We start from the raw sequence: 12,958 nt of genomic DNA, 5'->3' as shown, positions 1-12,958 counted from the left end.
TTCTCTCTTGCTTATTATTTTCTTGTTTTGTGGATGCACAAACAAATTATTATTATTATTTGTCTATAAGATTCAGCAATAATTTAAAGTTTTTTTTTTAAAAAATTTCATTTTTTTCTAAATGGATTTTTGTTTTTGTTATGATTGCAATGTCAACCTAATGTTAAACACTATGTTTGATCATCATGGACTTTATTTGAATTTTTTTTTCTTGTGAAACTTTTTTTTTATAACGAAAATTAGAAAATGTTGATCATATTCAATCATCAGCTGCAGCCAAAATTCAAATACAAATCAATCAATCCATAATCATCATCATCGTGATGATGATGATGATATGAAAATAAAAAATGGCAAACCATCGAATCACATACATTGTTTGTATATATATGTGTGTGTGTGAATGACAAAATACAAATGTGTGTGTAATATGTACACCTGAATTTTCTTTTTTTTCAATTGCGTTTACATTTTATGTAAAATCCTGGTCGTCTAAGCCAATCACACATTCATACTACACAGCATCGATACATGAATAATTTGATTTAACAAAAAGTGATTTGTTTTAAAAGACAACAATTGAATGTGATTGCAACCGAAAAGAAAAAAAACCAATCAATCAATCAATCAAAAAAAAACCACCAGGTAAGCGCAATTGACAATTGTCTATTTTTTTTATCATCTCTCTTTTCATTGTTACGATTTTTTTTTTTTTTTTTTGGCTATATTTGAAAAAGAATTCTTTTATTGATCATTTATCGATTCAGTTTGTTTGTCTATTTGTTTGGTTGGTTGTTTGGAAACCACAACATCAGATAATCGTCAGATTGCCAATTAATTTTTTTCAATTCTACAAAATACAATGATGATCTGATTTTGTTTGTTTTGTTTTGATTTTTATCTGATTAATTGTTATGATGATCATTTTCACATTCAATTAGTATGCTTGCATGTATTCTTATTTTTTGTGTTTTGTCATTTTTTTTTTATTCTTTTTGTTCCTTTTTTTTCTTGTTCGATTGTTTTGTTTTGTTGATTCCGTTTATATCTAAATATAAATCAACAAAAAAAAAATGAAATGATTATCGGAATGGGAGTTTTGTTTCTGAATTCAAATAATGACAATCATCATTTTTGTCACTGTCTGTATATAAATATGTCTGCGTGTTTATGGTGTAAATCAAAAAAAAAAATCAATTTTTTTTACAGGATTTTCATTTTTCATCATTTGAATTTGACTTTGTTCAAAATTCTGTTTTTTCGTTTATAAATTGATAAAATGTTTCCAGGTTGACCGAGTGCCACTCTGGGTTCACATCCGAATTAAGAAAAAAATGTGAAAATGAAAAAAAATGTGATTTTTTTTTTGATTGCAAAAAAAAAATCCATGTGAACACAGCTGGTGGTATCTCTGTCAAACTGGACAACAAATGCATCGTTTCAGAAAACAAAATTTATATCTGGATAAGTATTCAAGGTTTGTTTGATATTTTTGTTGTTGCAAAAAATTATTTCATTTTTTTTTGTTCTCAAATATTTTTCCCACCAACCATTCAACCAACCAACCGACCCCTGAAATCATATCATCATTAGTGTGATTATTCCATAGAAACCCAAAATATAGACACGTTGACTTTATAATGATGATGATGAAAAGTCAGCATATTTTTCATTTCAAAATTTTCATCATTTTTCTATTTATTATGCATGTTTCATATCTCTTTTTTTTCCACCCCATGTTCAACACACATTTGTTGAATCTTTGGTTATTGGCTGCTCTTGTTGTTGTTGTTATTTTTATGGACCAATTATTAATTATTTATGACCAAAACAATCAATGTATGTTTTCAATCTGTTGTCACATTTATGTCAATTGTGTGTGTGTGTGTCTATGTGTCATTTACTTGGTTGTCGTATCGTGTCGTTTTTTGTTTTACATCTCTCTGTTTTTTTTTCGTTTGTTTGTTTGTCATTTCTCACTGGTAGATTTGCTATATAAATTAGTCTCAACATTTAACATTTTGATCATTTTTTTTTCTCTGTTGTTGATTTGAATTGAAAATACACTCACAAAAAAGGTATTATCGAATTTTGTTTTTGTTCAAGTTTTTAATTCTTTTCCTTCTCTCTAATTATTATTGAGTATGAGTGGATGAATTTTTATTTTTTACGAAAAAAAATCCATGTTTTAGATGAGTTATCGAATACAAAAAACGACAACGATATCGACTGCTACTGCTGTTATGGAAAAAAAAGAGAGACATTGATTGACATTCAAACCAAACCAACCAGCCAACAACCTAATGCAAATAACCAAATGCTTAGACTGGTTACGTTCCAAAATGTGCGTTTACATTTATTTGATCATTCAATTGGCCAATATGCATTCATATGATTCATTCAAATGAATTGTGTGTGTGTGTAAGTGTGTGGGTGTATTTGTGCCATATATGTTTGTGTGTAAATGCAACAATTTGGAGCGCAAATAGTCTTGGGCAAACCCTTCCTAATAATTCCTATCAATACAAATACCCAATGTTCCATCATCAGGAAAAAAAAATTTTTGCCACGATGACCTTGTTTATGAATTTTGTTATAATGCATTTGACTAACATTTTCTTTTTTTTTATTTTTTCCAAATCCATTTGCATGATTCATTTTTATTTATAAAATTGTTTTCTATTAAAATTTGATTAAAATTGTCATCATTTTTTTTATAAAAAATATTTATCCAATAAATTTATTGATAATCGATGAAAATTTCAGCAATCAACAACAACACACACACACGTTTCGTTTTGTTAAAAAAAATTTATTTTCAGAATGATTAAAATTTGGCAGTGTGGTTAGCTTGGTTGTTTTGCTTTTGTTGTTATTATTGTTTTTTTTTCCCATTCTTGATTCTTATTTTTGTTCTATAAATATTTGCGAAAAAAAAAATATCAAGTGGTTGTTTATTATCTCTTGATGTGATTATTGAAAGAGAAAAAAAATTGAATCCAAGAAAAAAGAAAAAACAAACAAACAAACAAATGCAACACACGTAACAACCACTATCCACACGGCCCAGATGTAATCATTCGTATCATCAATTCTGTGTATGTGTGTGTGTGTATATATGCATTGGTCACATCGATGCTGAAATGGTCGACAAGGTAAGTAAAGTTTTTTTTTTATTTCTAATGATTATGATCATCATTTATTGATAAAATTTTCCAGGTCAATGGCCCAATTGAGAATTGAAATTTTTTTTATTTGTCCATTACTAGAAATTATTGAAATTGGAATGAAAAATTGTCATTTTTTTTGTGTTTGTGGAGATAATCTAGTGAAAAAAAAACCTGCAACAACAAAATTGAAAAATAATCCAGATATATAAATACGCCTCTACCACCACTATCAACCACAACCACTATATAATTTTCTTTATTATGGATCAATTTCGGAGATGGTAGTGGAATTGGTTTTTTTTTTTTTTTTTTGGTCTTCCAATGAAAATGTATTAGCAGCCCGGATACACAATGTTGCTGTTGTCTTTTTTTTTCATTTTTCGGTTTGGCAATGATCTTCATATATCAACGATGATGATGATGATGATTCTGCGACGATGTTGTTGTGTTGATTCATTTTATCATCATAACCGAATCACACGTCATAGTTTTATATTAACTAGTTCCGGTTGCTACTGCCTATGTTTTTTTTTGTTGTTGCCACTGCTGCTGTGGCCCTAGTTGTGTGGAGTCGTGTCGTGTGTAGTTCTTTAATTGACAAAAATGTAGTTGTAGATAAAAAAAAAAATTTTTTTTTCTCGGTTTGTTTGTTGGATTCATGAGATTAGAGTTTGAATCGAAATTTATAGGAATCGTCGTCGTCGTCGTCATCGTAGAAGTCTATGTCTTAGAAGTATGCAACACACACACACACAACCGATATAGAATCGTATCGTTTACGAATACACGGGATTTTTTTTTTTTTGGTTGTTGCTGTTGTTGTTGGACCTCATTTTTTTGGCAAAATGCCTTTCACACCATCAAACACACTAGCTAAAAATTGTTCATCTTTTATTTTCATAATAAAATAGCAAACAACAACAACAACAAAAAAAACAACAGTTGATGTTATATTGAACATACACGGCGGTTATATTGTCATCATCATCATCACCATCAACAACAACCATCATATGATGATGATGATGATGAGTTATCTCTGTAGTGTTCATTCGTCGGTAATACTTTGTTCGGTACGGATCGTTTTTTTTTTTTGGTGAACAAACGACGGTACATACGATTTTTACTTATATAAAATTTTCGTTTTGTGATCATTTGTAGCCAATAGAATTTTGGATTTTGTGTACAACAAATTGATTCTTTCGCATAAACAAAACAATCCGTACATGAATTATACAAGCGCCTGCATTATATTGATAAACAAATTCACATTCATTGAATCGTTCAATTTAATTTAATAAAAATCATCATCATCACCAGTGCAATTACAACAATAATCATGATTACAATGTCAAAAGAAAATGGTCGTAATATGAATCGTTGTCGCAATTCACGTGATGATACCGATCGTTTAATGGCCCAGAAACAAAAAGAACGAATGTTTTTTCATAGTTTTCTACATAAAAGATGCAAATTATGTAGTACAAAATTTATTCCTGGATATTGTCCCAATTGTTGTTCACCGGTAAGTCAAAAAAAAAAAAAAAAAACATTCGAATTCGTTACCTCCACATCAAAGCATCACACACACACAGACACACATAGATCAATGGTGGTGGTGGTGGTGTTGGCCTTGACACTAGTTATGTCGACCACTGTTGACCTATTCCTATCTGGTGTTTTAGTGACCTAAGACAATCTGGGGTAGATGAAATGGCCTTGGCCCAATCTTATCCACTCTATTCCCATTTAGAAATTCTTGCTGCTATGCCCAATTTTTTGAACCCTCAACATTTTTTTTTTCAATGACGCATGTGTACACACACACAATTCATGTATATCATCAATTCACATCGCACACACACACACACAATCTATAGAATTGTGAGTGAAACCAAAAAAAAAAAACCATTTCCAGAATAAGGTAGTGGCAGTAATAATAGCAACAACAAAAAAAATTGATTGATTGATGATTGAAAAAAAAACAGAAAAAAATTTCTTCTTACAGAATCGATTGCAATTTTCCAGTGTAATTCATATGTAAATATGAATCGAACGAATTTCTAATGTTTTGCTGTAATAATGATAATTCAAGGTTAATAATAATAGAAACTTATGAAATGGAGATGAAACGAAAAAAATTCTGTGCTTGTGTGTGTTTACCTGATTACACAATAAATAAACTGAATGAATGATGAATTTTTTCCGTTGCTGCCAACCAGAGAGAGTGAGAGGCGTTAATTCTTTTTCAAGGGTTCTTTTTTTTCTTGTTTTGTTTATGTGAATGTAAAGAAAATTGAATTTTTTTTTTCTTTCATTGGCTAAAAATAATTCAAGATCATCATTATTACGCCGTTTCGGGTAATAGAGAAATACGAATGAACAAAATTCAAGGCAAATTCAAAAATTCGACAATAACAACAACAATAATAGGATTTTTTTTGAAGATCAAAATCATACACACAAAAAAATATGATACACGAGATGATAAAAACACTATACTGTCAACAGATTTGACAATATAGATGATGATGATCTAAATGGATTAGAGAGATTCTCCGAAAAAAAACTAGATTTATTCATCGACAAATTTGATTGGGTGGAAAAAAAATTTTTTCAGCAGCGATGACTTGCACTATAGAGATGATTTTTTTTTTCGTCAAAATCCATTGATTAGTGCGTAGTGTTGAATAAACTCGAGAATGTCGGTTGAAAAAACGAATAATTTTATTAAGACAATAAAAAAAAGAAATGAATATGACCGATCGGGTCGAGAGCAAGAACGAGAGTGTGTGTTGTGTGCAAAAAACGTGGTTTTTTAGTGTTTTGTGGAAAAACGTGGTTTTTTGACGAAAGACAAAAAGTGTGTGTGTGTGTGTGTCGAAGGACAATGTGTGTGTGGACAAAGGATAATGTGTGTGTCAAAGATCCGGGGAGGGACCAACAAAGCTCGCGCGGTCATGCACGAGGTTTGCTATTTCGTGGTCCACTCATAGACTGAATATTTTGCAGCAGTAGAATTGTAAAAAAAACTTGTATTTTTTTCCGATTTTAATTTTGATTTTGATGTTCCATCCATTTTTTAACTTGCCCAAACAAAAAACAAAACAAAAAATAAAATAGATGTGTCAACATTTTTTCAACAATAAAAACGAATGGAACAAAAAATTTCAAAAAAATTCAACGCAAAATCAACGTGAAAATTATTCGAATTCGATCATGTCATCTATGAATTCGAATTTATTACAATCATCGATTGTCATCACTGGTTCGACGATCGATTCTGGTAGTAATCTTATTGCTGCTCATCGTGCACGAACTGATGGGTCATCATCGTTTGTTGTCGATAATAACAGCAAACCAATTTTGAATCGAATTCAATCACCATTTGTTAATGAAAATATCATGTCTGTTGTTCCATCTGCACCGAGTATTGGCCATCAATTGTTTAATAATGAAAAAGAAGCCGATATTGTATTTCTTGTTGGACCCGATAAGAATAAATTATGGCGATTTCCAGCACATAGCGCTTTCTTAAAAGATATTAGTCCATATTTTGCAACCATTACGAATGATCCAAACAACAACAATAACAAAGAGATTAAAATTGATTGGTGTGATCCAGAGATTTTCGAAATCATCCTCAAGTAAGTTTTCCATTTTTGAACCATATTCAATGATGATGAATATTACACATTATTTATTATCATTTTATTACAGATATGCCTATCTTGAAGAATTGACATTAAATTCCATCGAAAAAACATTGAAACTTTTCGAAGCATCTAATCGTTTTCAAATGTTTTCATTGTCAAAACATTGTCTTACATTCCTTTTGGTTAAATGTAATAATGAAAATGTTATTAAACAATTGGCATTTTTCAAACATTATTTTCAAATACTTCCATTGGAAAAATTCTCACCATCACATCAGATGATTTCCAAAGAATTACTAGATCCAATCATGCAACTTGTTCGTCGTTGTTTCGATATCATTGATTATGATGGCAACAAAATTCTTGATTCTGAAGAGTTTTTACTTTTTTCAAATCCAGAATTGGTTGTAGCAATTCTTTCACGAGACACATTAAATGTTTCATCCGAATTGGATGTTTATAATGCACTTTGTCGATGGGCCAATCATCAATGTAAACAGCAACGATTAGAATTGACTGCTGAAAATAAACGACAAGTATTGGGTGATTTAATTTATCTACCTCGTTATCTGATCATGAAACGAGATGAATTTATGGATGGCCCATACAAAGATGAAATATTGAATAGTGATGAAAAGCAAATTCTTTTGAATATAATGATGAACGATAATAATATTGAACTGCCTGATGCAATGAAACCGTACAAAATGCGAATAACGCGACATTACGAATCAACAAACATTGATTGTGATAATAACAATAATGATGATAATCAAGCCACAATTATACAGCCAAGATTAACCAAATCATTGAGCTATGAAAAAGGTTTTAGTGAGAAAAAGAAACGTTCAGTACAAAGAAAATTTGTTAAAGGTTTCGTTAATGTTATGGTATTGATCATTAGAGTTTTAGACTGAACAGCAACATGACGTTAAACCAAAAAAACAAAAAACAAAACAAAACCAGTTCAAAACATCTGTTTTTATAATTTCATTTCCATCATCGTCAAAATTTTGTTTTTATTTTATTCAATTTGATTTGATGACCAAATACACACATACACAGACACACGCGCAATATTTTTTATTTGAAACAAAACACACAATATTTTTAACCAACAACAACAACAAACACGTATACGTTGTTTTTGTCTTTCTCGTTTTATTTAATTAATAATGATGAAATTATATAATATAATAATATATATAGATTGTTGAAAAAATATTTTACAAAAAATAAAAAAAAAATTTATTTAAATGAATTCATTATCATAATATATTCACATACATTTGTCTATCGTGTGGTTTTCATTTTCAATTTTGATTTTTTTGTTTCCTGTTGAACAAAATGTTGATGGTGAATCGCCATTATCATCATCATCATCATCATTGACTTGTTCACCATTCATTTCGGATATTGGTTTCTTTTTATTCGTTACGGCAACTTTACCATCATGATTACGTATATCGAATGTATGAATATGTAATGTATTTAACCATTGTAACATTGATGATTCATTCAATTCGGTTGCCACTATTTCTGGATAAATGAATTTATTTTTGAAATGATAAATTTCATCATTGAATTCATCCCAAACGATTGGCTCATGAATACCATCACCGCCATATTTTTTATTATATTGTTCATAATGTACTTCTTCCAACATCAAACCAAGACCCGGTGCCATTGGTATGTCTATTCGATCTATGGAAAATGAACGTTTAATAACATCTTGATCGACAAATCCTCTCATGATGGAAATGGCTAAACCAATCATTTTACGAATCTGATGCAGCATAAAACTTTGACCCTTAATGCGAGCCACAATAAATTCCATTTGTTTTTCTTCGTCATCATTATTTTCTTTCAATAGAAAAGGTTGTGAACAATCAAAGCTGATTATATAACGTTTTGCACTTGGATCCAGTGGTTTTTTCTGCGATGTAAAATTATGAAAATTATGAGTGCCAACGTATTGTTTTAAAATGGAATTAAATTTTTCAATCATTTCATTGGAAACACGATATGATTCATCGAGATTTGGACCAATTGTGAACGAAGGCATTAAATAGCTATATGTTCGACAATCACAGAAATTTTTACTATCAAAATATTTTGTCGATCGTTTGGCACCAAAAATCCTAATTTGATTCGGTAATTTTTCATTGATTTTGGGCAAATACAATTTAAGATCAGCACTGGAATTCATTGAAATAATTTGCTTTAAAGCTGAAACTCCTTTGTCAGTACGAGCAGCACGCTGAAAATACATTAAACTAGGACTATGATATTCATTTTCATTGATAAGTTCGGTCTGAAGAAATGCCTTTAATAATTCACTTTCGATTGTTGGCAAATCGTCGACAACTTTGTTATCTCTGTTTTCGGGTATGAAAAATATTAAAATTTCAACTCAACCATAAACAAAAGAATAATACCTTCGTTGTGTTTGCATTCCATAATAGCCACGTCCCGAATAACCGAGGCAAACTACCCATTTTTTTGCTTTTCCCATCGTTTCAATTAAAAATTTCATCGATCCAAATATATCATTGATGAGAATGGAAAAACCAGCGGCAGCATGTGTTAAAAAAAAAGAATCGGCTATATTAATCTATGTTGATCGTTGTTGTAAAATAGTGTCATTGGCTCATTCTTGACGAATGTTTTGTAGGTTTTTTGTGGTTGCGGCAGTCATTTTTTATTTGTTTGATACACCACATCAAGTTTTGTAGATTTATTTTCTGATTGATAAAAATCGATTTAAAAAGAAAGAGATAACGATAATGAGTCATTCGAAAAATCATTTCAACATGGAAATGATGCGGATTCCTAAAGAAGGTATTTAAATCCATGTCTAAATCAATTTTATTTCGTTATAACACGAGCAATTTGAAAATGAATTCGATATTATACCATTTACAACTTTACCACTTACACACATATACATCGATAATGGCGGGAATAATTGTTGTCAACAATTATTATATTAATTTTAAAATTTAAATTTTTTCAATAATTTGAACCTTTTTGTGTCGACGAAAAATGGATTTTTGTTTAATAATCAATTTTATTATTCTCTTTCTTTTCTCTTGTATCATTTTTTTTTCTCTCTCTCTCTCTCCAACAGACTTGTACACTTTCTCATTCAGACTCCCATAACTTGAACATTGAATGATGGGAACATAATTGCTTAAAAAAATGTATATACAACCTGCGGTAATTGTTGTGATCTTTGTGATTGTGACAACCAAAAAAAAATCTAAAAAGCGCGTTCGTTGTTAGTAGTCATAATTTTATGATGATGATGATAATTGTTGATGATGATCCAAATATTTTAATCATCGAACATTGATGTGTTTTTATCGACGAAAATTATCTTTTTTCTTTGATTATCTATAATTTGAAATGATCATATTCTTTCTTTTTTTTTGTTTTTCATTTTTTTTTCGTTCTTTAGCTGATGATGATTTTGATGAAATTGTAGTAATTTGAATGTGCTTTATATTGGTCGAATGGTAATAATCATATATATATATACGACATCCCATTTTTTGATTTATTGGGTTATTTTGTTTCACTCAAGCAGAACCAGAATGGTGTTACTGTATATGACAATGAAATAATTAATTTTATTCATTGAATTTGTTCTTGATTATGTCAAATCATAACATTTGGATTTGTCATTCAAGAGTCAACTTTTTGTTTATATTCGTTTCAGCTTATAAATTTTTAACTTTCATTTTTTATATGAAGTAATTAACGATAATATTTTGTTATTGTTTTTTTTGTTTTTTGTAATCCTAAACAGATGATATTCCGCAGCCAGATTTGTTGACAGCGAAACAATGTCATCCATTGATTGCTGGTCCTGGTGCACTTCGAGCATCAGCCATAGCGGCCACATTGATTCGTTTGACGCCGGAACAACAAGAAGCGATTGCGAAGGCGAAAAAATATGCTATGGAACAGTCAATAAAATCAGTATTGGAGAAACAGACGATCGCTTATCAACAACAACAGCAACGTTCACTTCAACGACATCAGGCACTTGTATTGATGTGTCGAATATATGTTGGCTCGATTAGCTTCGAGCTCAAAGAAGATACTGTTCGTCAAGCTTTTAGTCCGTTTGGACCGATAAAAACAATAAACATGTCATGGGATCCAAGTACACAGAAACATAAAGGCTTTGCCTTTATCGAATACGAAGTACCGGAAGCGGCACATTTAGCTTTGGAACAAATGAATGGATTCATGATGGGCGGAAGAAATATAAAAGTTGGTCGTCCATCCAATATGCCTCAAGCTGCTCAGATAATTGAACAGATTCAAAATGAAGCAAAATCATTTAGTCGGATTTATGTAGCATCCATTCATCCAGAGTTGACCGAACAGGATATAAAATCAGTATTTGAAGCATTTGGCAAAATAAATTCTTGTAAATTGGCTCAATCTCAATCAGGAAAACACAAAGGATATGGTTACATTGGTATGTGTTGTAATTAATTATATAATTTTTTGACACTTGGTAATTATGATCTTTCAGAATATGAATCTGAACAGTCAATGGTTGAAGCAATATCAGCTATGAATTATTTTGATTTGGCTGGTCAACATCTGAGAGTGGGAAGAGCCATAACACCACCGAATTGTTTTGAAGCAAGCACTCCACAAGTAACTGCTTCATTACCTACAGCAGCAGCTATTGCAGCTGCCGCAGCTACCGCCAAAATTCAGGCCATGGATGCAATGGCTAATTCAACTGGCACAACTACATCGAATGCTCCACAAACGACTTTCACTTCGGGATTTTCTTCACAACCAGTCACCGCCCAAATCGCACCTGGTTTGATCACAGGAGCAACCTATCCCACAAATGTACCCCCAATTGTCACAATACCTCCACCCACTTTGGTTACGACACTTCCTTTGTCGATAAAAAATGGACGCCCAAATGGTACAAGTACTAATGGTACAAATAATAATGAAATATATTCCGCTGCTACTATCGCTTCGAATAACTTGCCTGTCAACCAAAATGAAGATGGCAGCCGAAAATTGGATCAACAAAACGACAAATCAAATGAAACGATTCAAAAAGAAGAAGAACCACAAACTTTACAGCAACAAGAAAATGTCGTTATAAAAGGATCGAATGCTCGTCAAGTATTGATGCATAAATTGATGAGAAAAAATGAGGTATGTCAATGTGTTTAAATTATTTTGATGGATTAATTAAACAACGTATTCATAGTCAAGAGTGATCGTCTTGAGAAATATGGTCGCTCACGAGGATATTGATGACCAATTGGAATCCGAAGTGACCGATGAATGTGGAAAATATGGCATTGTCAAAAAAGTAATCATCTATCAGGAAAGCCAATCCGAAGATGATGAAGCAGATATCATTGTTAAAATCTTTGTTGAATTTACCAGTCTATTGGGTAAGTGTATTTATTTCAATAAATAATTCATCAATTAATCAAATTAAATATACAACAGAGGCAGTCAAAGCACGTGATGCATTAAATGGCCGATATTTTGCTGGAAGATTAGTAAAAGCCGAACTTTATGATCAAATCCTTTACGAAGACAATGATTTATCTGGTTGATAGTGTTCTCTCTATTTGCAAATGTGTGTCCTGTTCTATTCATTAAGACGAAAATTATAATTAGAATCATATCTAATTGAACTTTTCATGTACACCACGTCATTACAGAAGAATGTTGTTGTTGCTGTTGTTGTAATAAAGAACCAATGTTTAATTTTATCAAATAAAATGTGTATTTAATAAATAATAATTGAATTGAATTTAAAAAACAAAAAAAAAATGATTGATCGGTTAAATGTAAATTAGTTATTATTTTTGAAAGTAGATGGCAGCAGCGACTTTAAAACAAACATCAGCTAACAGCACCTGAGTTTGTAATTTTTTCCTAAAAAAAAACGAACATTTGAATGCCAAAAATAAACCAAAAAAAAAAAAAAAAAAATATTGCCCGAAGATTTCGTTCGATGACTTAGTAAAACAAAATATATAATAATCTTAACTTGTTTATCGATGTTGAAACATGTCAAATCGGTAATTATTATTCGTTGGATAAATAGATCAAAAAAAACCAATTTTA

General features: G+C 30.7%; 3 protein-coding genes across 7 annotated transcripts; 2 read left to right on the top strand and 1 right to left on the bottom strand.

Annotated features, from left to right (window-relative positions):
• Nucleotides 1–4,068: 4,068 nt before the first annotated feature.
• Nucleotides 4,069–8,083, top strand: LOC124493114 (uncharacterized). The gene is made up of 3 exons (XM_047056183.2): nt 4,069–4,695; nt 6,294–6,817; nt 6,891–8,083. The coding sequence occupies exons 1-3, from the start codon at nt 4,510–4,512 to the stop codon at nt 7,741–7,743; spliced, it is 1,563 nt and encodes a 520-aa protein (XP_046912139.1). The 5' UTR covers nt 4,069–4,509; the 3' UTR covers nt 7,744–8,083.
• On the bottom strand, nt 6,891–9,485 carry Pus1 (Pseudouridine synthase 1). Its single transcript, XM_047056185.2, has 2 exons — nt 9,265–9,485; nt 6,891–9,204 (listed from the first exon to the last, which is right to left on the bottom strand). The coding sequence occupies exons 1-2, from the start codon at nt 9,360–9,362 to the stop codon at nt 8,106–8,108; spliced, it is 1,197 nt and encodes a 398-aa protein (XP_046912141.2). The 5' UTR covers nt 9,363–9,485; the 3' UTR covers nt 6,891–8,105.
• A 17-nt stretch (nt 9,486–9,502) lies between these two features.
• hfp (Poly(U)-binding-splicing factor hfp) lies at nt 9,503–12,610 on the top strand. Of its 5 annotated transcripts, none has more exons than XM_075735225.1 (7): nt 9,519–9,667; nt 9,957–10,106; nt 10,287–10,344; nt 10,638–11,318; nt 11,376–12,028; nt 12,084–12,273; nt 12,332–12,610. In XM_075735225.1, the coding sequence occupies exons 4-7, from the start codon at nt 10,790–10,792 to the stop codon at nt 12,439–12,441; spliced, it is 1,482 nt and encodes a 493-aa protein (XP_075591340.1). In that variant the 5' UTR covers nt 9,519–9,667; nt 9,957–10,106; nt 10,287–10,344; nt 10,638–10,789; the 3' UTR covers nt 12,442–12,610. The 5 variants fall into 5 exon arrangements, with proteins under 5 accessions (XP_046912137.1, XP_075591340.1, XP_046912138.1 ...); XM_047056182.2 differs by having other exon boundaries at nt 9,524–9,667; nt 9,957–10,029; XM_075735226.1 differs by having other exon boundaries at nt 9,529–9,667; nt 9,957–10,045.
• Nucleotides 12,611–12,958: the final 348 nt, after the last annotated feature.

This window comes from Dermatophagoides farinae, chromosome 1 (assembly GCF_024713945.1).
Source record: "Dermatophagoides farinae isolate YC_2012a chromosome 1, ASM2471394v1, whole genome shotgun sequence".
Lineage (NCBI taxonomy): Eukaryota > Metazoa > Arthropoda > Arachnida > Sarcoptiformes > Pyroglyphidae > Dermatophagoides > Dermatophagoides farinae.
This window is presented reverse-complemented; position numbering and strand designations above follow the sequence as displayed.